Source organism: Mus caroli, unplaced genomic scaffold, assembly GCF_978045245.1.
Source record: "Mus caroli unplaced genomic scaffold, Mus_caroli_1 scaffold_14, whole genome shotgun sequence".
Lineage (NCBI taxonomy): Eukaryota > Metazoa > Chordata > Mammalia > Rodentia > Muridae > Mus > Mus caroli.
In genome coordinates, this window is record NW_028227269.1 from 108,558,282 (window position 1) to 108,581,408 (window position 23,127).

At 49.5% G+C, this 23,127-nt stretch overlaps 1 protein-coding gene across 10 annotated transcripts in view; it reads left to right on the top strand.

The window, feature by feature from the left end:
• Positions 1-23,127, top strand: part of Ppp2r5c (protein phosphatase 2 regulatory subunit B'gamma) — a 148,809-nt gene that overhangs the window by 104,265 nt on the left and 21,417 nt on the right. For all 10 annotated transcript variants that reach the window (XM_021179517.3, XM_021179519.3, XM_021179518.3 and 7 more), the window contains 7 exons: positions 5,217-5,327; positions 6,716-6,808; positions 6,892-7,022; positions 12,061-12,120; positions 13,733-13,841; positions 15,818-15,871; positions 22,144-22,314. In XM_021179517.3, coding sequence (XP_021035176.1) covers positions 5,217-5,327; positions 6,716-6,808; positions 6,892-7,022; positions 12,061-12,120; positions 13,733-13,841; positions 15,818-15,871; positions 22,144-22,314 — 729 coding nt within the window. The remainder of the gene's footprint in view (positions 1-5,216; positions 5,328-6,715; positions 6,809-6,891; positions 7,023-12,060; positions 12,121-13,732; positions 13,842-15,817; positions 15,872-22,143; positions 22,315-23,127) is intronic.

A 23,127-nucleotide genomic window follows, 5' to 3' on the forward strand; every position in this document is an offset into this window, starting at 1 on the left:
CCTCACGTAGGGCGCCACTTATCCCGTCCCGCGGGATTCAGTTATTCATGGGTGCGAGGGGGACCGAGAACCTGGAAGGAAATGGGAGGAAAAGAAAGAGAGGCGGAGACCAAGTAGAATTGTACCTATCAAGGTCTCCTTTATTATGCTGAGGTGCCTTCCTTTTAAAGCATACATCGCGGAGAAAATGGGAGGGGTCGAGGGAGAATTATACAAAGAACAAAGAAGTGGGCATCTGCTGACATGGGGGCCAAAGTCAGGCGCCAAACGGCGGGCACTCTGCATCTTATCTCTGGAACATAGATCCTCCTTGACAGCCTTGGGTGTCAGGCTGGGCTCAGGCGTAACTCATGTCCTTGGATGTCATGGGAACTCAGGAAGAGATAAGGAAGAGGGGACTTTTATTCAACTTTACAGCCTTAGGTATTAGGAAGGGAATAAGGAGGAAGGGGGGTGGCAACCAGCTCTTAGCACAAGGCCATTTGATTTGTTAAAGAGATTTGAGAAGGGATCACTTTCTCACGGGATGGTCTCTGACAATGTGCCGGCATCTATTTGGCGGGAAATGGCCTTGTTTGAAAGCAGTTCTGGCTCTGCCTTGCTCCCCTGGAGAGCTACTGAGTGAATGTTGCAGGGCCCGGGATTGGGGAGTGAAAGCCTAGCATGTCCCCACCATACAGGTGCACTTGAGGTGAGCACTCCAGAGAAGCACCGTGCAGGAGCTGAGAGTAAGGGCAGCAGTGAGAACTGCATTGCGTTACAGCTGAGAGGCAAAGGTTGAACTGCCTTTGGCAGGTTTTTTGTACTTAGTTCAGTTAGTAAGGCGACCAACGTGCACTTTTCCAGAGGACCTGCTCTGTGCAAGTTTCTGAGTGTCTACTAGAGGGCTGGCTAAATAAGTCCACCAAGTTTATCCCAAGATTTGTCTCACCATATGTGTGAGACTGCATGCAGGGCTGGGGAAGTAGCTCTTTGGTAAAGTGCCTGCCATCTATCCTCTATGAAAAAGCCCAACACAGCAGCATGCATTTGGGATGCCCTTGCTGGAAAGGTAGCTATTTCCTGGAGCTCCCAGACCAGCCAGTCAGGTGACACCTGCTGGCACACAACAAACAGATCAATTCAATTTGAAAATTTCTCTGTGGGTTCCCTGTGGGAGATGGCCTTGGTGAAGAAGGTTCTGTCCCGCTGCTGCAGCTGTCCATAGAGCCTTTTATCCCTTTCTGTGCTTTCTCTGAAGGCTGCCTAGCCAGATGACTAGCTCTCAGCGCCATATGTCTTCAAGTCTATGTTCATGGCGTAGTTCCATCCATACAGCCTCTCGTTGTTGATGTTGCTGCCCTTGGTTTTTTATTTTGGCTTTTGTGTCTTGGGGCCCACCTTTGCTGATAGGTCTGGGCCCCTGCTTTACAAGTATACAACATACAAACAAATGGTGACTTGACAGACTTCTCAGAAATGGTATCTCTTCGCACTCTGACTCTTAGAACCTGGTACCCCAGTGCTGTCTGTGGAAGGAAGTGTTTGGAGATAGCCATCCTTTGGCCCTTGGCCTCCCAGATAGACATCATACTCGCTAAGACTGCGGGAACCGGAAGTGAGGGAGCAGTGGGTCAGAACAAACCAAAGGGCTGAGAAATGAATACTCTCCCAGTGTCTCTGGAATGAGAATCATTGTTCTATTTGACAGCATCCCTTTACATCACAGCTAAGTAAGTGTTCATGAACCCAGCCATTGGTGATGGCTGATACAGGTACAGAGAGGCTGGGCAGGGCTGCTGGACTGTAAGAGTTTTCTTTTTAAGTTGTTTTTCAGGCTGCTTTGGCTTTTATTTATTTATTTATTTTTGGTTTTTCGAGACAGGGTTTCTCTGTATAGCCCTGGCTGTCCTGGAACTCACTCTGTAGACCAGGCTGGCCTCGAACTCAGAAATCCACCTGCCTCTGCCTCCCAAGTGTTGGGACTAAAGGCGTGCGCCACCCAGCTTGGCTTATATTTAAAACAGAGAATAAGACCCTTTGAGAAAGATCCCCAGGGCTGTCGTAGTGAAAGTGAGAGTGTCGGTTCTTTCTGGTATTACAGTCTGTCCCCATCGTGCGTGGCACAGGTGGAGCCTTGTGGATCAGACACAAACACATGCGCACTTGTGAGCCCGCTCCTACTGTCTCCAGGAAAGACATTTGGGACATGGTGAGCAATGGCACGTGCTAGAAGGCTTTGCAGATGTTCTCTGTGTCCCTCAGAGCAGCCTGGTGTGAAGAGAGGGTTTGCCCTTTTCAGAGACGGCGCATTGAGGCCCTGGCAGAATGCCCATTCCTGTCTTAACTCTAGATGAGAAAAGGTCACAGTGTCGTGCTGCCCTCCCACATGCGACCCGCTCCTGCTTTGTGTCTGTATCTCCATTATTCTCTGAATATATGCATCCATTTACAAGATTATGACAGGCTGGCAGGCTGCGCGGTACCTCAGGCTTCCGGCCCTTCATCCGGCCTTGGTCCCATTGCTCCAGCACCACAGGTCCCAGGAGCATGGAGGTCACTGAGTGCCATTACTTTCCTCACCCGTGTCCTTCTACAAATTTGGCTCCTGAAGTTTTTATATTTAAACATGGCACCCGATTAGAAACCCAAGTAAAGTTTGGGGTATCAGACTGTATGTTGGCCTCTGTCCCTCCCCCGCGCGCGGAGCACTCGCTCCCATCAACCTTTCCTGGGGGGCCGGGGGGGGGTGGGATGGGATTGTGATTCACTAACAGAGTGTCTGGGAGCTCCAGGTGTCAGGTTTCCTTACACGGGAACTCCTGGGTTGCCTTTCTTCATGGTCCGCAACATCATAGTTCTGCTCCTTAAATACTCCTGGGGTGGGTTGCACAGCTCGCATCATCTTTGGTTGTAGAATCACACCTAGCTTGGAGCTCTAATCTGAGGGCCTCCTCTCATCTCCTCTTCCTGGGGATAACCTGGGAAGGGCTTACCCTCTCTCTCTCTCTGAGCCAGGGAACCGTTGCTTATTTTCTCATCGATGTCTGTAGCCGCCGCTTCCAGTGTGTTGGTCCTTCCTGTGTGGTGTGTCCATGCCTGCGGGGCAGTGTTCAGCATCTCTTAAGATCTTCCTCTGAATCCCCAACCTCCTCTACAGATGCTGACCCTCCTGGGTCTCCACATATCCTACTCTGCTTCTGCGATGGTGCCCGCCTGAGCCTGCAACTTATGCCTGTCAGAGAGCAAAGAGCCATCTCCTATTTTCTTTAAGGCCCCTTAGCTCTTCTCCATCTGAGGAGACAGGCAGATCAGACAGAGGACTCAGTTCTATTCTAACTTTCATCTCCCAATACAGTCACAGCCTGGGAAGGTACAGGAAGCCCAGGGCGTCTCTGCAGATGACAGGGTCAGTTCTGCCACTGTAGGGCTTCCCTGGAAGGCACTGATGGTCCACACAGGCTGTGTGTGACTGAGCTCATCCTTGAGCTTCGAAGGTGTGTTCCCTCAGGAAGCCCTCTGCCCTGATCCCCCATCTACTGAGAAATGTCCTGTGCACCCGCTGCTCTCCGTGGCTTCCCATCCATTGTTTGGGAGGCCCCACAGGGCCCCATGCACATTTTCTGGATCCCAGAGGGCTCCTGTCCCCAGAGGCCAGGAGTTGACACTCATACTCTATGTGGGCACTCAGGCGTGGCGCCTAGGCCTTCCTTCCTCCCGAGGCATACATTGTTTCTGGATCTCTGGCCATCCTTTTCTCCCTTGCACGCCTCCTCTTCTGTCTCTGCCTTCATGTCGTTCTTCATAGCAGCTGCACAGCTGCTCCTAGCTTTGATGCTGGTGACATCACAAGAAATGCCCGGATTGCAAGCTAGGTAGTAGTGACAGTAAAGAGGAAAGACTCGTTACTATAATTCCGACTCTGAGAAGGCTGTTCTTGCAGAGGGCGTGGGTTCAGTTCCCAGCGCCCACCTAATGGCTTGAAGCCATCCATAACCTCAGCTCTAGGGCATCTAGCAGTCTCTTCATGCTTCCACGGGCACCAGTCATACATGCAGTACACAGACATGCAGGCGAACTATTCAGACACAGACAATGAAAATAAATCTTTAAGAAGGACAAGGAGGAGGAAGAGGAGGAGGAGGAGACCCAGGGAAGTACCAGATGCTCATTTGCCTCCTAGGCTCAACTGCAAGGCTCAGCAGCGTCCCGAGAGGTTGTCCTGGAGCTGCCCTTCGCATTTATGTCTGATATTTGGGTTTGTGCTTTTAACAATGTGGCACAAGGACTGTTTTTCTTTTTTTTTTTTTTTTTTTTTTTTTGGTTTTTCGAGACAGGGTTTCTCTGTGTAGCCTTGGCTGTCCTGGAACTCACTTTGTAGACCAAGCTGGCCTCAAACTCAGAAATCCGCCTGCCTCTGCCTCCCGAGTGCTGGGATTAAAGGCGTACACCACCAGGCCCAGCAGACAAGGACTTTTTGATTACCTATAAGCTGGAACTGGCATTTGGTGGGTTTATAGTTGTCATAATAGGTCACATGTAAACAATAAAAAAAATAATAAAACAAAATTAAAAAAAAAAACCAACAACCCTAAATTAATGCCTTAGAAGCTTTGATGTTTCCATCACTGGCCAGTCAAAGTGTTTTGTGCAGGTCCAGTCAGACCAAGTGCTCTGCTCAACCGACCCCTGGATACACAGCCCGACTGTGCGCTGTGAAGTCTCCCTGTGTTCGCAAGCCGTCCTGTTTCTGAAGCGATCTCCGGCTGCCTGAGCAGTCGCTCGCCTGCCTTGTGTTCCCGTGGTTGTTAAGAGGCCAGCGCTGAGCTGTTTTCTCAGTCTTGCTTCTTTAGTCTTCTGTGGCCTTTATCATCTTGTCCTCTTCTCACTTTTCCCTTCCCCACTCAATAGATGTAACAGTCCATAAGTCAGCGCTAACCTCTAAGCAGCTACTGGGGTCAGCTGTCGTTGACAGTTTGACAGTTGAGGGTCAGAGTGCCTGTAGCAGTCAGTTGGATGGTCCCCTGCCAGGAAAGGTCTGTTTCAAGCCACAAGTTTGATCCTGTCTCCTTTGGAAGTACAACACAGCTTTTGAATTTTAAGAAAAGTAGAAAAACAGCAACAACCACCAACTTAGAGTGGGAAACATCTGTCACTGGGATTATTCAGTGTTTCTTGGATTGTTCTTGGTAATACTCGAGGGTCCTGGTTGTGATCGTGGAATATGTGGGTTTTAGTTTGCAGTTAACATGTTCCGAACCTTGCCACCTTCCTCCAATCCCACGGGAGCAGAATTCGACCCAGAAGAGGATGAACCAACGTTAGAAGCAGCCTGGCCTCATCTGCAGGTACTGGACTTGACACCAGCTCGGATAGGATGGAGTGTGATGGTGTGTGCTGTGTGAGAGGGCCCAGGGCCGCTAGCTGATAGCCAGGGGCTTCTGATCTTCTCAAGGAGTCTCTGGTCTGAAAAGTTTTAGTAGAGGAGAGAGGGGGAAAGAAGGGAGAAGTGGGAGAAGTAGGAAAAGATTGATTAAATAATTTTGTGAGTGATCGATAGGCTGATTTTATGGACCCATTACACAAACCGGAGAAGTAGACTGATTTGTGGGCCCTCAGTGATGATGGCAATTTCTCTGTTGCTGTGATGAAACTCCATGACCCAAAGCAGGTTGGGGAGGAGAGGGCTTATTTGGCTTACACTTCCACACCACTGTTCATTATCAAAGGAAGTCAGGACCAGAACTCAAAACAGAGCAGGAACCCGGTGTCAGGAGGTGATGCAGAGGCCATAGAGGGTGCTGCTTACTGGCTTGCTTCCATGATTTAGTCAGCCTGCTTTCTCATCGAACCAAGCCCTCCAGCCCTGAGGTGGCCCCACCATGATGGGCTGGCCCTTCCTCATCAATCAGCAATTAAGAAAATGTTCTACAGGCTTGCTCACAGCGTTCTCAATCAAGGCTCTCTCCTCTTAGATGACTGCAGTGGGTATCAAGTTGATATAAGACTGCCCAGCACAGGTTTAGAGCGTTTCCCAGGCGTGCTCCTGGCTCTCGGTGCTTGGGTCCTAGGCTCCTTGCTGATAACCTGGACGATGCACGGCCACTGTTAAGAGGCTAGCAGGAGCAAAGCATTTCTGCATGTCTGCATTTCTGCATGTCCTTGGTGAGGGAGGAAGCAGAAGGAGAAGCAAAGTGAGAAGCCTGGGAAGGAGCCAGATGCCCCACCCGCAAGGCCCTAAATTCCAAACAAACAAAAACAAACAAACAAAAACAAACAAACAAACACAGCCCGGGATAGACCATCCTACTATCCAGCCCACTGGGCTGTTTATTTACAAAGGAAACCACAGTGGTTGTGGCTCGGTGGCTGTGTTTTGGTGTTCCTCTCTCAGGCAATCCGAAACTTCGTGTCCACTTAGAACTCCATGATCCATGTAGACGGCCGACTGCAGGCTCCACCCTCAAGTCTGGTCATGGTCCCAGGGGTAGCAGCTAAGCCATGAAAAGCACTGTGTGCCATTTAAGAAATAGTCTGTGGTTCTCACTAAATAAAAGAATTCCAACTGCAGTTGTAATTATGCTAAGCCACACAATTCAGCGTTAATTTTGAATGCATGTGTGGTTTTTCTTAAGTCCAGTGTTTTCAGCAGATAAAGAATGAGTTAGAGAGGTGTGTGTGAGCCTGATGAAGTGCCATGTAACTTGACTCTCTGTTTTTTTTTTCTTCTTCCTAGCTTGTTTATGAATTTTTCTTAAGATTTTTAGAGTCTCCAGATTTCCAACCCAATATAGCAAAGAAATATATTGATCAGAAATTTGTATTGCAGGTAAGTTCCCAGCCAGGTGTTCCTCGGCAGCTTTAAGGACAGCATGGCCACTGTCACTAAGTGCTGTTTTATTTTTCTTAAAGCTTCTAGAGCTGTTTGACAGCGAGGATCCTCGGGAGAGAGATTTTCTAAAAACCACCCTGCACAGAATCTATGGGAAGTTCTTAGGCCTGCGCGCTTACATCAGGAAACAGATCAATAATATATTTTATAGGTAAGTCCCCCGTGTGGTTCTCATTCACCCTTGCTGCTGTCACATCAAAGATGCGGAGGGAAACTGAGTCATGTGCTCATGACCCCACCACGCCACCACTCATGCTACACACACACACACACACACACACACACACACACACCCGTGTCTTACCGTATTCCCTACCCTTGCTGGGTTCCTAAAGCTGTCCAGTTGTTCACAATGTAGATGCTTCTGTCCCAGGCACCTGCTTGCTACCTTGTTATTCCTGCTCAGTTCCAGGGAAGACAGGGAGGAGGAGGAGGAGGAGGAGGCAAGGAAGTGGGCAGCCTTTGCCTACAAGAATCTGGGAAGTAGATGAACAGTTTGATGGCCAGCCAAACACAGAGAGGAGAGCCTGGCAGCTGGCAGACAAGACAGCTTTCCTATCTATGCCCAGACTTGGGCCTTCAGGATCAAAGAGTGACCACAGACCTGTCCCCACAACCCCCAGCACAGAAAGGACAAATACATTGATAGCTGTGACCCCAGATATCTTCTTACCTCTACCTGCCTCTCCCCCATCCCTGTCTCATCTCTGACCAGGCCTCATGACTCTTTAAGTTCTAATATCCCAGGAGAGCATGCAGGTCTATACCTATAATTCCACGGCTCCAGAGGCCGAGGCAGGAAGATTGCCACAGCTTCATCTACATAGAGGCCCTAGTGAGCCAGGGCTCCATTCACATGGTCCGTGTCACTGCTGCTGTCTGGTTAACATGTGCAGTCATCCTAAGTTCTATCTGTGCTTCCAGGGTCTGTGCAGCCGTGTGTTACCCTGGGCTGCACTGCTGTCCTGCCTTGCCTTGAGCCCCCAGATATCCTTCCTCAAGAAGTCCACATGGGCTGACATGGTTCCTGCTCCCCAGGGGCCGCCTGGTGACAGCAGCTTTGTATGCACCAACAGTGATACAGAGAGGGTGCTGGAGGAAGACTCTGTGTAGCTCTTTCATAGGAATGTCTCCTCATGTCACTCCTGGCTAGCCTGTCACTCACTGAACTAGGATGGCTTCAAACTCAGGGCTCCTGCTTCTGCTAGGACTGAGGGTGGGAGTCACCTGCCCAGCCTGGGCTGTGTAGCTCTTTCTGACTAGTACCTGGAAGGCTGACTAAGTAATTGTTGGCTTCTTCCGTTGGCTCCTGCTGTGACATCTGACTCTAGAGGAGCCGAAAAGTAACAAACGTTGGCAGTGATGGAAATGTGACATCCATCTGATGTAAAGTAAGCCTCACAGCCCAGCTCTGGGCCAGACCTGAGCCCTCGGCCCTCACGGCAGCGCTCACAGCAGTGCACCGGCCTGCCGGACCCTGCTTCAGCTCCCAGCAGTGACTGACCGTGGCCCAGAAAGGGGAGCTGAGAGTGAGGCTGGCGCCTGTGTGGCCCTCTGGCCTGTCCAGGCCTGGGGTTTCCCAGGATCTTTTGCCTGATGGCACATGGCAATCTTGGGGTCCTCATTGTGTGGGCTTCCCTTTGAGCCTTTCCAGGTTCTCTGGTGGAGCCCAGCCCAGCCCGGGCTTGCTGACGAGTCGGAGAATGATGTCCACTCCTGGTTTTCACTTCTTGTTGCTCTGCTTCCTCACAAGGTTATCACTCAGCTGACGTCATTGTCTGCATACAATGGGTACAGCTTAGATTCCAGTCTCTTAGTCCCACAATGCAGGCCTTGCCTGTAGAGTCGTTTCTCCAGGACTAGCGGTTCTGGTCAGGCAACAGAAGCACAGATGTGAGACTCGTGCACTGTGGGTGGGTGCAGTGCACTGTGGGTGGTGCAGATGGGCCTCCTGCCTCAGAGATCGTCCCTTGAGTGCTGACCGCTCGGCTGCTTATTCAGAATAAGTCCGAGTGACTCAGTTCTCACAAGGGGCTGGTGCTGCCGAATGGTGTTTCTGGTCATCTTTTCTATAGTTATCTTGATACATCCACTCAAAAGCAAACATCTCGAAGACTCTCTAACTGGCCTGGGTCTTTTTATTGCTGTTTGGTGTAAAAAGAGTCAGAAAGCTCAAGAGCAGCTCCCAGATCATAGAAACTCAGCACTGTGTGCGTTCAAATCCCGACCCAGAAGTCCACACACTCAAAAATGTGAATGTTTTGAGCACTAACGTGATACCACAGTGGAAAATTACACACTTGCCTTATGTGATGGGTCATAGTTAAATCAGGACTGGCCAGGGACGCCTGCCTACAGACCCAGCTGTTCAGGATGCTTAGGCGGAACGGTCATTTGAGCCTAATAGTTATCAGCTTGAACTGCATAAAGAAACCGGTCTCTATTTTCTTGCTTAAAATTTTTTTAGTCATACTTAACATAATGTTTCCAGCTCTGTGTAAAGAGAATAGAATAATTGAATTTTTGGTTTCAGCTTGGGTGATATCCCAAGGTATATCTTATACATATGCAGATGTGAATCTGAATGACCCCTGACCCTGTAAACTGCTGGTCCAGAGCAATTAGGGTAAGGGATTCTCAACCTGTGCCCGTATCTGTAAGGAAGTGCAGTTTGAGCGGTTTGCTTCTACTTTCTGAAGCATTAAGCTGATGTTCCTGTCTGTCAGTTCTCATAGACTCTGTCAATTCTGTTAGTGTGAGCCAACAGTGACTCCCATGCCGCCTTTCCAAGGTGGTAAACAGCAGGCTAGCACGCTAGCATGCTCCATGCTCACCAGGCCTTCCCTTGCTGCCCCACCCAGAGCCAAAGTTTAAATCAGCACCTGTTCTCCTCTCAGTTCTGACCTTGACCTGCCCTCAGCAGAACTGGTGTCCTCTAGGGCAGGAAGGTCCTGAGTGGCTTCTCAGTACTGTGCATCTCTCTCTGTCCACATGGCCTCTCTGATCTTACTTGGAGCCTTGTGAGTTTGGGGTTCTTTTTAAGATTTATTTATTTTTTATACATAAGTACACTGTAGTTGTCTTCAGACACCACAGAAGAGGGCATGATCTGAGATCTCATTACAGGTGGTTGTGAGCCACCATGTGGTTGCTGGGATTTGAACTCCGGGCCTTCGGAAGAGCAGTCAGTGCTCTTACCCGCTGAGCCAGCTGGTTTTTTTTTTCTTTTCTTAATAGCCTGACTAACCTTGAACAGACACTAATTCTCCTGCCTCCGACTTCCCACTGTTGTAACTGGAGGCATGGGCTGCCCCTTTGGGCTTTAGTGCTACTTCTGTGAGCACTAACTGCCTCCAGGAGGGAATCAGGAGAAGCTGCCAGTCTCCTCACGACTGACCTGGAAATGAGTGCCTCCTACTTCCATGCTAGGCAGGGCACAGGACAGTTCAGCTCCACAGGGAGTGGATCCCACCCATGGTAGGTGCGGGACACAGCATATGGGAGACTGCTCTAAGCAGTTAGAAGTGCTTAGAACTATGACACTTCCATAAATGATATTAATGTGGAAGCCGCATGGCTTCCAGAGGCCGACATCCTCCTGTAATACCCAGGAAGGAGGAGAAGCGTGGCCTGGCAGTCCTGCGAGCTGTGTGCAAGGTGCTGCACCAGCTACAGAGTTAGCTGTCTTTTACATACTTGAGGTGAACTCTGTGAGGGGGAGGAGGAGACGGTCAGATTGGGTTTTACAGTAAGTCACTTCCCTACACTGTCCTGTACAGACTGGCTGACCGCCAGCTCTGTGCGCAAGGGACAGGAAGAGGGCAGCAGGAAGCAGGTGGGACACACGTTCTTTGAGGGGTTTTCCCTGTGTAGCCCTGGCTGTCCTGGAACTCCCTCTGTACACTAGCCTGGCCTCAAATTCAGAGATCCCCCTGCCTCTGCCTCCTGAGTGATGGGATCAAAGGCGTGCACCACCACGCCCGGCTGGGACACCACCACCATGCCTCTGGCAATACCCATCCCTCCCAGCCATCCCTTCAGACTATAGCCAAACTCAAGGCGTCTGGGTGTGGCCTTGGAACCTCCTACATGCTGTCTGGCCTATCGCCTATCTCACCTGGATTCACAGACTGTCCTCCCACCCTCCACTCCCACTGCATGCCTCACCTTGATAAGTCTGTCAGAGGCCTCCTGGGGCTTAGTGTGAGTAGAGCCATCTGAGAGGCCTGGCCATCTGAGAATACAGAGATGTCTCAGCCTTCGCCTCAGACTTCTTCATGTCTGGATACTTAACCTCTCCTGGTCGCTAGCCAGTTTGTCTCAGGATACTGGGATTTGGGCCAGAAACCAGTAAGAAAGCAGCTTCTATGGGAGGTGCTCCCTCTGATGGGCGAGGGTCTCCTCCACCATTGCGTGGCCTAACTGTGCTGCCCTGTATTGTGGACCACCAGCCGTCAAGCAGCTGGGTTCAGTCTCCATGGACTCCTGGGGGTGGGCATTCTCCTGTTCCCTTCACTTAACAGACGTGTTTAAGTAGCACGCAGATGCCAGGCTTGGTCTTAGCACCAGGAACACATTCACAGGAAGTCCTCGTCCCTGTCTGGAGGGAGACAAGCTGACACAGAGAGTGGGGTGCATGCTTCAAGAGCTCCCTAGATACCTGTGTCGGGTGTGATGGGCAGAGACTGCACAGAGGCCCCGAGGAGAAGTGGGCTGCATGGGAAGCCGGTGCTGAGGAAGTAGGCTCAGAACTGGTGCGAGAGACAGTATGGGTTCAGAGAGGAGCTTCCAGCCTTGCGGGAGGCAGGGGAGGAGTGCTAGGTATCAGACTCTAAAACTGAGTAAGACATCACCTTATGTTGATGTTGGCAGGCGAATAGGATCGAGGGCTGGACAGATGTAAACACAACCAGGTAGACAGCAGTGCAGACGGGCATCGTCTCAATCTGCTGGTTGAAACACAGGCGTTGGCTTCCTGGATACCTGAAATTTTTCAGAATAAAATATTGAAGAAATCTGAGCTGCACAGACTTTCTGCCCTCAGGGTATCGGCCGCCAGGGCTTGAGGGTTTCCTGGACTTGGAAAGCAGCTGAGCAGCTAGCTGTCCCTCCAAGGTGCCAGAGCTGCTGGCCCCAGCTCCTCCCCAGCTTTCCCTCCGGTCTAACGCCAGGCGCCTTGTGTGTTGCAGGTTTATCTATGAGACAGAGCATCACAATGGCATAGCGGAGTTACTGGAGATCCTGGGAAGGTAAGGCGCTGCCCCAGCAATGAGCAGCTGAAGCTAGAGTTTGACTTTGCTCATCTCTTCTGACCCCTGCCCAAGAGCAGAGCCTTGTCAGCCAGGTCCTGAAAGAACGGATGTAAGGAGACTGTAAGGAGAAGGAAGGGTGTCCTTTGATGTAAGGAGAAGGAAGGGTGGTAAACTTGCACCAAATAACAACGTGCTTCCATTTCTGTGGCTCCACAGGCAGAGCCCTCTCACCCACCTCAGTCTCTGACCTCAGAAACCATGCAATTTCAATGTATTTTTTCTCAAGTAGTGTTAAAAGTAGTGAGAGAAGAAGGTTGATATTATACGCATATTTGAAGAATATGTATTTGAGGGGTTGAGTAAATGCTGATATTTCGAATTGGTTCATTTTGTTGGCCTTTCATATGTATAGTATCATTCAATTTCTATCATTTTAATCAGAGTAAACTTTTTACTTATTATCATAAATTAAACAACAAAAACAAAAAACCCTGTAAATATAAGATTCCCTGACTCGCTGTTTCCCCCGGAAGATTTCCTTGGAGCTGAGAGGTTGTCCAGACAGTGCTCACTCCAGTGCACTTGCAGCTGAGCGTTATCCCGAGTATACAGAAGGTGGCGGCTGGCTCCCTCCAGCCTCTGACCCTGTAGTCTGGGTCCCTCCCCCACACCCTCCCCCCCCACACACACACACTGTTTAGTCTGTCCCTCCCAAGTTGCTGCTCTCGATGTGATTTGAAGAGTGCTGGACCTAGGCTGGCTCTGTCCCTCGCAGCATGGCTCCCTTAGTATGACTAAGGGCTTGCCTCCGCAGTTCCATGAGCTTGGGCAAGTCCCTTCTGTTAAACAGGAGGAAAGCTCAGGTCCCTGCTGCTGTTGCCCTCTGCCATGTGTCAGGATGGTGTGAGCCGTGTTAAGTGTGACTCTTACCACACTGTCTCTTCAGTCCTGCCTCCAGCACTGGGCTCATCCAGGATCCCACACAGATGTACACCCCACGCTTGGTCCTAGAGGACCAGGTCACCACTGCTCTGACGCTCCCTAGCTCAGAGAAACAGGTTCGCTTTGCCTAGTCAGGAAACCACGTGGAGAAGCCAGCTCACGCTCAGTTTGAGGTCCTTTCCACGGTGTGCCTTTCCTACAGAATGACATCACCCGGCCTGCACACTGGGAGGGGACAGGACTCTGGTTCACGCTAGGATAATGATCTGGAATTGTGCCCAAGAATGTTGAAGCCTTTAAGGAAAGTGCTGGGTGGGAGGACCTGGAACTGGGTCCCTCCCCCTCCCCCGAGCTGTTTAACCCACTGTAGCTTTAGGGGTGTCAGTTTAACCTACTGCAGCTTTAGGGGTGTCCGTCTGCCTCCAGAAGCTCCTGCAGCCCAGCTCCCCCAGGGCTGGGACTTGTGGCCCATAGCAGAAAAGCCAAAAATGGCCGTGCTCCCGGGCTGGAGGGCCGTTTGTGGTTGCTCCTGTCGCTATCCTCTCTATTCTGAAGTAAACGTTTTGCCCATTGGCTTTTCATGCTGAGAACAAAAGCTAAAAGAGAACATGACTCCTGACTATGATCTGGAATGTGTAAACACGCAAACTGAATTCTCTCTTCACAGTATAATTAATGGATTTGCCTTACCACTGAAGGAGGAACACAAGATTTTCCTGCTGAAGGTGTTGCTGCCCTTGCACAAAGTGAAGTCCCTGAGTGTCTACCATCCCCAGGTAAGGCCAGCTGAGCACAGCTGCCCACCTCTGCAGCGGTCCAGCCATGTCTGAGAGTGCCTCCGTTCCCACAGCACTGTACTGCATCGAAAACGGGCTTCTGGCAGTATTTCAGAGTCTGGGGACAGAGAGTTCTTGAAGATGGCTTAGTTGTATAATCACTTGCCATCAAGTGTGAGGACCACGGTTGAGACCCCAGAACTCATTTAAATGGCAAAGAGATGTGGCAGCACACCTGTGCTCCCAACCTCAGACGGTAGAGGCAGAATCCCAGGAGCAAGCTGGCTAGCCATCTAGCAATGTAGCTAGCTCCTGGTTCAGGTGAGAGACATTACCTCAGTGGTACAGGCTGGAAAGCATCAAGGAAAACCCCAATGTCAGCTTCTCCGCTCCACGGGTATTCATACATGTGGATATTTATGACCACACACATTTATGCATACAAAAAAGAAAATGCAGGGTAATCTCTGGCATGTAGATTGTACAGAAACTTGGGGAACCAGCTTTGAAAGGAGGCTTCTAACAGTGTGATCTAAGCCTTAGAGACAAAAGCCGATGGCCACAGCCAATGGCGTGTTCTGACACCTTGTAGAGCCAACTACAGGGCTCAGGCTGTAGTCACGCTGCTACCTTAGTCAGTTGCAGCCTCTGACTCATTTCCGTCTGCTTGCATTGGATCTGCTCTCCCAGAGACAGAACTTAGCTATGCTGGGGCTCAAGGAGGTGGCCACCCTCAGTTGTGGCCTACAATCCCCTGCACGGCTGGACACAGACTAGGGTGCCATTATACATTAAAAACACATGGGCAGGGAGCTGGAGAGGTGGCTCAGCACTGACTGCACTTGCAGAGGACTCAGGTTCATTTCCCAGCACCCACAAGGCAGCTCTTCGCCGTCTGTAACTCCTGCTCCAGTGAAGCCCTTTCTGGTTGCTGTAGATCTGCATGGGCACTGGGCACAAAGTTACCCACACACATAAACAAAATATTAACAAAATACTTTCATTTCCACCCCTCCCTCCCCTCCCCGACACACACAGCACATGGGGGGCGGGGGCTGGAGCCATGGCTTAGCAGTTAGGAGCACTGACTGCTTTTCCTAAAGACCCAGGTTCAAATCCCAACACCCAAATAGCAGCTCACAGCTGTCTGCAACTCCAGGATGTGACGCCGTCACAGACTTACACGCAGGCAAAACACCAGTGCACATAAAGTAAAGATTATTTTTTAAGAAAGCACATGGAAGGGCTGTGGGCATCGTAGGATAGGCAGTACTTGCTTGTCATGTGCAAGGTCTCAGCTTCCATCCCCAACAAAGATTTGTATCGAGACGTAGAGCTCATAACTGTAATCCCAGCACTCAGGAGTCCGAGGCAGAAAATCATGAGTTTGAGGCCAGCGTGCACTGTATGGAACAGGACCTCATCTAAACATTAAACAAGAGTCCATTCTGACCCAATGCACTGTCCTCCTGTTCGCACATTTCCTGTCTGGCATCGCCAGGTAACAGGTCTGTTTGTCTTGTATCATATCCATCTTGAGCTTGGCGTGGGGGACATCTAATCTCAGTGCCCTGAGACTGAGGCAGGAGGCTGGCAGGAACTTTGGGCTACATATAAATATTATCTCAAAGGACAAATAAAGACAGTGCAGAGATTTCTGGTAGGACTCTGCACTACAGCTTTCCAGGCATTACATTACCTGTTCATTCTCATCTTCTAAAGACAGACAGACAGACACACACACACACACACACACACATACACAAAACTATAAAATCTGTCACAAAGAGATAGGGGAAGAATTATCCAGTGAGCATCTGTCCCAAAGGTATTTCCCTGAAACTGTCGCTCAGACACGTGGTGCGTGGAGCGTCTCAGCCACAGCAGGCAGTTTCCCAGAGGAGGGTGGTTGAGGGTCATTCTAGAGGGGTGTTTCCATGCTGATGACGTCTGACGCTCTCTCCCCTCCCTTTCAGCTGGCGTACTGTGTCGTTCAGTTTTTAGAGAAGGACAGCACCCTCACTGAACCAGTAAGTGCTCGATCTGGACTGCGACCATCGCTGTGTCCTTCCCTGAGCAGCCGCCAGGCTGTGTATTTCACCGCATTGCCTCTCAGTCGGCCCTGTCACCTTCAGTGGCAACACTGTCGGAAGCTTGTCCCACTCCTGGGTTGGAGGCTCAGCTCAGCTGTGGTGGTCTGATGACGAGTTCTGATGAAGGTTATGTATAACAAGCTTGCCACCTTGTCTCACACTGTCCCACAGTCCTTGGAACATGGCCCCTGAGCAGCTGTGGCCACCAGCCTGGCCCCGTTGAGCCCTCCACATTGGACAGCAAGTGCCCTGACTCAGGCACAGGGTTGCAGCAAGAGTAGAAATCCCTTGCACTCTAGAGGAGGGTGGAGAAGCTCTGGAAGGTTAATCTAAGTTAGTGTTGTTTGACAATAACTGAACAGCAAGTGGAGACTAGACTACTGCCTTAATTAAATTAAAAATTAATTTCTAGCACCTCCACACACACATGAAGAAATCAGTCAATAAATGTAGGCATGGTTGGCAGCATCATAAGCACCTGAATCCACTTTTAAAGGAACCTAGGCTACAGTCCGTAGCCCATGCAGCTCATGTGGTCCTGGCATGCAGTTCACGCCACACCCAGTGGCTCAGGAGGCTGAGGTGGACAGGTGACTGTGAGTGTGGGGTCAGCCTGGGCTATGCAGCAAGACCCTGTTGGGAAGAGGAAGAGCTGGCTAGAACGACAATGGTGACAAAGAGCACTTTAGAGGTTCCCGGCACCCAGCTGGTGACTCACAGCGGGCTGTAGCTGCAGCTTCAGGGCATCAGATACCCTCTCCCGACCCGGCAGGCATTCGCATGCAAGAGCGCACTGGCATGGTCACGCAGGTTTCTCCCCACACCTCACAAAGAAAAGAAATCCCACCGGCTCCCACCACCCCTTTTACATTCAGAAGTCAAAAGAGAGGCGTGGGAGAAAGCTACACTGAGTTTTCCCCCTCGGGTTTTCTTTGTCCGTGCTTTTCCTCTGCTGATGACTGAAGAACTCACCATGCTTGCGTTAGCTCATGCTCGCTCGCCTCAGGCAGGATCCTCCCACCCAAAGCATCTCTGCCATCTGGGCCCTGTCCCAGCCTGACCCCGGGCCTGCTTAGCCCAGATTGACTCTCTTTCCTCATCTGTCTGAGCAGAGCATGAACTCAGGTGACAGTTGTAAAGGTTTCGGTCCCACTAATGCAGTGTAATGACAGATAGGCAGCTAGGTGAGGGGTGAGCCTAACTGCGGGAGACAAGACAGAACGCCGCTGTCCCGTAAACACGGGATGCCAGTCGCAGGCAGGGCTGTGCACAAACAAGCCAGAAGTCCCACACACCCAGTGTGGTGTGTCCACCCCGAGCTGTTGTTTGTAGCTCCTGTTGACAGATGATGATATGATATCACTGTCCAGCTGCAGAAAACAGAGCTGATTTTCAGTATACTCAAAGCATTTGGACTCTAACCTGGTACATTTCTTCCTTTGAAATTTACATTTTATAAAAATGCAAAGGCCATTGTGTCTGACTTAGAAGTAAGCAGTTCGTTTTACGTTTTGGTTGGTTGGTTGGTTGGTTAGTTGGTTTGGTTAGTTTGGCTTTTGAGACAGGGTTTCTCTGTGTAGACCTAGCTGTCCTGGAACTCTCTCTGTAGACCAGGCTGGTCTCAAACTCAGAGATTTCGGGTCTCTGCTTCCCAAGTGCTGGGACTAAAGGTGTGCACCTCTGCTGCCCAGCTCTGAAGACTTCAGGTGGAGGTGTGCACTGGAAAGGAGTATGTGTACTCAGCACACAGGAACCGCACATGCCACCCCAGGGCTCCGGCTGCCATGTGGATTGCTTTAAATACAAGTTGTGGCAGTTACTGCAATCAGATTCCCACCAATAAATGACTTATCGGGAAGATTGAGTCCAGCTTGCGGTTTGAGAGGGCAGCAGAGCTGACAGCTGCAGGACCACGTAGCTTAGGCGCTTTGACTTCAGACAGATCAGGACAGAGGGACAAAGGACTCCAGCTGCCTTTCTCCGTTCTTAATCATTGCTTCATCCAGGACTCCACCTCCTGGGCTGATGCCACCAACACAGGGCAGGCCTTCCCTTTAGTTAATCCTCTCAGCAGAGGCTCAGAGGATGAACCCTTGGGTGTGTCTCGTTAATGCCTTAGGCGACTCTTAATCCAATCAAGCTGACAGTGGAAATTGCCCATCACTGTGTTCCGCTTAAAAGGCTGCCGTCTGTAAAGAGCATTTGCTGACCCCGTAATTGATATTTTTCACGGACTCCAAAGTTTCCTGGGCACACTAGACATAGATACTGTTTTCTTTGTTGCCAGGCTAGAGGCTCATGGGAGATTTTACACAACTGTGTCTCCTTTCATCTGCCTGTCTCCCTCTGCTAATGGGATGACCCACGTGTCTTGGCAGACACGGCTTTGCCCCTAGATACACCAGGACAGGCTCGCCAGGACTCAAGGCAGGGTCACTGACGTGTTTCCCCTCTTCCCCGTTCAGGGAGCATGCGCTGAGCCTGGAGCCTGGCATTGGTGTTGTCTAGCGTTAGCACACGCAGGCATGCACACCTTTGGCAGAGTCCTGCTCTTCTCACACACAGACCGGAAAACTGGGTGCTGCTCACAGCAGCTCAGAGATCAGAAAGAGTCCAGTGTGAACCTGGTTCAGAAACTGGCTTTCCCATCAAGGCAGTCCATATTGGCAGTACTGTGCAGCCCCTACATTACTTTAAAACCCACTGACCACTGGAGGGCCAGTGCAGGTCGAGAGTAATTCCTGTCTTCCATATTAGCCATGGTTCTGATTCAAAGTAGATACTCAAGAAATGCCTGGTTGACTTGATAGTCGGAGGAAATCACTAAGTAGTACACTTTAGAAATGCATTCTCTTAAGACTTTAAAGAGTTTGTTTGTGAGAGTCTGACCAGCCCTGCCTGGCCTAGCACCCCATATGTAGACTAGACAGGCCTCAAACTCACAGAGATCTGCCTAACTCTCCCTCCTAAGGTCTAGGATCAAAGACATGCAACACCACGCCCAACTCAAGATAGTTGTGGATTTTTTTTAGATTCTAAAATTTGGAGGACTTATAAAATGAAATTTGAAGTTTTTTAATAGATAGGTAATAGAAGAAAATGTCCAGGAGCCTAAATACCCAGAGCACCAAAGCAGAATTATTGTATATAACTATTTCTCAGATACCCACCCTGCCTTCACCTTTGTAATAACTGAAAGTGACAAGTGAGTGACAAACAGCTCTAAAGGGCAGCACACACTCCTCAGCAGTGTTGGTCCCAAAATGGGAACAGAGATACTAGCTCTACACCCTGTCACCACTGTCGTGTGTGGTGGAGAGGGAGGTGCTGCCAGCAGCCTGGGACTACATGCACGCACCCACGCATGCACAGAGTCCATTAGTAATACTGTGAAAAGGCATTTCAGGGTGAGTCAGAGTGACTCAAAGACAGTACGTTTCAGCCGGGCGTGGCAGCACACTCCTTTAATCCCAGCACTTGGGAGGCAGAAGCAGGCAGATTTCTGAGTTCGAGGCCAGCCTGGTCTACAAAGTGAGTTCCAGGACTATACAGAGAAAAAAAAAAAGACAGTAAGTTTCTCAAACTGAGAGAAATGGACATGTATGCTTTATAGTTAATTGCGGGTGTTGAGAGAGGAAAGTCAGTCACAACTTCAGTTGCTTTAAGAGAAATAACACCTATAGACTCATGTGTTTGAATGCTTGGCTCATAGGGAGTGGCACTGTTAAGAGGTGTGGCCTTATTGGAGGAAATGTCACTGTGGAGACAGGCTTTGAAGTGTCAGATACTCAGGCTAATAAACCTAGCAGGGCAGTCTCCTGCTGCAGCCTTGGATCAGGTTGTAGAACGCTAAGCTCCTTCTCCAGCACCATGTCTGCATGTGCTGCCGTGCTTCTTGCCTCTGAGACTGTAATTCCACCCCAAGTAAATGTTCTCCTGTATAGGAGTTGCAGTGGTCATGGTGTCTCTTCATAGCAATAAACCCTAAGACACCAACCAAGGCAAGGGTTCCAACTTCCCGGGAGAATTGCACTTGCCTCTCTATACAGTACAGAGAGAGAGAGAGATAGAGAGAGATATTGATTGAGATTCTGTCCTAATTACATTGTTCAAAGGATATAACTTATAACAGTGTTTAAAGATTGTAAAAGTTTAGGTGGGGAGGTGGCACATATTTTAATTCCAGCACTCAGGAAGCCAACAGAGGCAGGCAGATTTCTTGATTTTTGAAACTAGCCAGCCCACCTACATCGTGAGTTCCAGGACAGCAAGGGTTACACAGAGAAACCCTGTCTCAAGAAACCAAATATTTTGTATAATATATATTTTTTTCTTTATCTTGAATTTCTTCCTGTGGGTCGTCAAGGTAGCTCAGTGGATAAAGGTTTCGATGTTAAGACTGACAACATGGGTTCAGTTGCTGGGGCCCATGTGCTGAAAGGAGACACCCAGTCTCTGCCAGCTGCCTTCTGACGGCCACACACAAAAACACACAGGAAATAAGTAGGTGTGATAGAAAAGAAAAAAAAAGAATTTCCTTTACAAATGAGATCCTAAGGTAGGCTTTATGAAGTTCATTGTTTAGGCTGGGGTATTAAAGAAGAGTGCCAAATCCAGACCTCCAACCTCCAGACTTCAAGTAGGCATAGTCTGTTGTTAGTTTCCGTGTTTGAAGTCTAAAGACTAAAGGCAAAGGAGTGGTCTCTATAGACAGCCTTGGCTTTGTAAGTTCTCTTCAGGTTTCTTAAATCTTCAAACAATGGGAAACTCAAGCTAAGTCCCAAAATGAGGGTTTCCTTTCTCCTGTCTCTTTCATGTTTCATCTTTCCATCTTGCCTCACAGACAAGGCCTCACACTGCTTCAGAGAAACAAGTGGTTCCTGTGCAGATGTGTGTGCACAGGTGTGTGTGCATAGGTATGTGAGCAGGCAGGTGTGTGAGCAGATGTATGTTTGCAGGAGGTGTGTACAAATGGGTGTGTGTGTGCACAGGTGTGTAAGCAAGCACAGGTGTGTGTGTGTGTGTGTGTGAGCAGGTGTGTGTGTGAGCACAGGTGTGTGCACACATGTGCCCTTATGAAGATAGGCCTGCTGGTGCTCATTGCACTTTTTAGAAATTGATGGCTAAACTGTAGTTCATCTTTGTTGAACCAAGTCAAGTATCTTGTGCAGGTGTAGTTTGGTAACGTATTTTGAAAGCATAGAGGAGCATCTTTCTAAGTTGCCCAGCAGGCACTCCTTGTAGCTTTCTGACTTAGGCAAAGATAGAAACGTGCAGTAGCCACAGACTAGGAAAGCACTGTGAATTTATAATCTGACTCCCTGGGCCTCAAACACGGTAGCACTGCTCCGCGTGGAAGCTTGGGCTGCCATGTGCTTCCTCCTGACCAAGCACTCCCCAGTACTCATCCTCGGGCTCTGGGTAATCACACAGGGAGAGCATCGTGAACCCCACTCAGGTCCAACACCGTCCGTCGGTGCATGCGGACTTACGTCTGCGAGATTGACAACATGCTTTTGATGTGTTTTAACAAAGTTGTAAACTCTGTGTGACAAGCAGTCAGCTAACCTGAGAAGTGCAATGTGCATGCGTCTGAAGGCTGTGAGCAGTGTCAACACCGACTGCTTCCATTCTAGAGCAGTCAGAGGGGATGGATCACACTAAAGTATATAAAACTAGACTGTTGGGTTTTGGTTTTTTGTTTGTTTTTCGAGACAGGGTTTCTCTGTGTAGCCCTGGCTGTCCTGGAACTCACTTTGTAGACCAGGCTGGCCTCGAACTCAGAAATCCGCCTGCCTCTGCCTCCCAAGTGCTGGGATTAAAGGCGTGCGCCACCACTGCCCAGCAAAACTAGACTGTTAATGAGAGAAAAGGCGTGGGGATGATTCTCACCGTTGTCGTCTCGCGTGTGTCATGCTTGGCAGTGGGGATGTCATCTTCCTCTAGGGCAGCAGTTCTCAGCCTTCCTGATGCTGCAGCTGGTTTGCATAGTTCCTGTGGTTGTGGTGACCCCAAACCTTAATGTTTTTCATTGCTACTTCATAACTGTAACTTTGTTACTGCTATGAATTGTAATGTAAACATCTGATATGCAGGAGATTTGATGTGCGACCCCTGCAGGGGTTGTGACCCACAAGTTGAGAACCAGTACCCTAGCGTGTCTTGGTGTCCTGTGGGAGATCACTTTGTTTGCTGTTACTGTTTTGTAGGTGGTAATGGCACTTCTCAAATACTGGCCAAAGACTCACAGTCCAAAAGAAGTAATGTTCTTAAATGAATTAGAAGAAATTTTAGATGTAATTGAACCATCAGAGTTTGTGAAGATCATGGAACCTCTTTTTCGACAGTTAGCCAAGTGTGTTTCCAGCCCTCACTTCCAGGTATGTGGGCCGGGGCCGGGGGTGGGGCCGGGGGCTCCCGTCAAAATGACTTTCTCTACATGAAGCTGTTTATGCTCTGGTCCTGCTGGGATTGACTGGTGGAATTCAAATTTTTTTATTTAACATATACTTCAGAATTAGATGCTAAAATTTTAACCAGATGGGGTGACTCATTCCTGTAATCCTAGTACTTAGGACGCTAAGGCAGGAGGATTGCTACAAATTGAGACCAGCCTGGGCTCTAGAGAGACTCGGTACCCAAAAATAAAGTATAATCTTAGTTCTGGGTAGTTTTACTTCTGGCCCCTATTCTGCTCACTGAAGCCACTCTTCTCAGCCACTGTGATTGACAACATTGTCTCTGCAAAGCTCTGCATTCAGGCGATGTGCTGTTAGGTTCATAGGACCCTAATTTCTCATAATTGAGTTATCTGAATCAATGAATACCTCAACAATACAAACCTTTAACTCTGAAGATCTCTCTCTTCATAAGGTGCTTCCTTTCTGACATATAAAGTTGTATCTCTTTACATCTTTAAAAAGTTAAGGGCTGGGGAGATGGCTCAGTGGGTAAAAGCCCTGACTGCTCTTCCGAAGGTCCTGAGTTCAAATCCCAGCAACCACATGGTGGCTCACAACCACCGGGAATGAGATCTGATGCCCTCTTCTGGTGTGTCTGAAGACAGCTACAGTGTAACTAGTTATAATAATAAATAACTCTTTAAAAAAAAAAAAGTTAGCCGGGCATGGTGGCGCACGCCTTTAATCCCAGCACTCGGGAGGCAGAGGTAGGTGGATTTCTGAGTTCAAGGC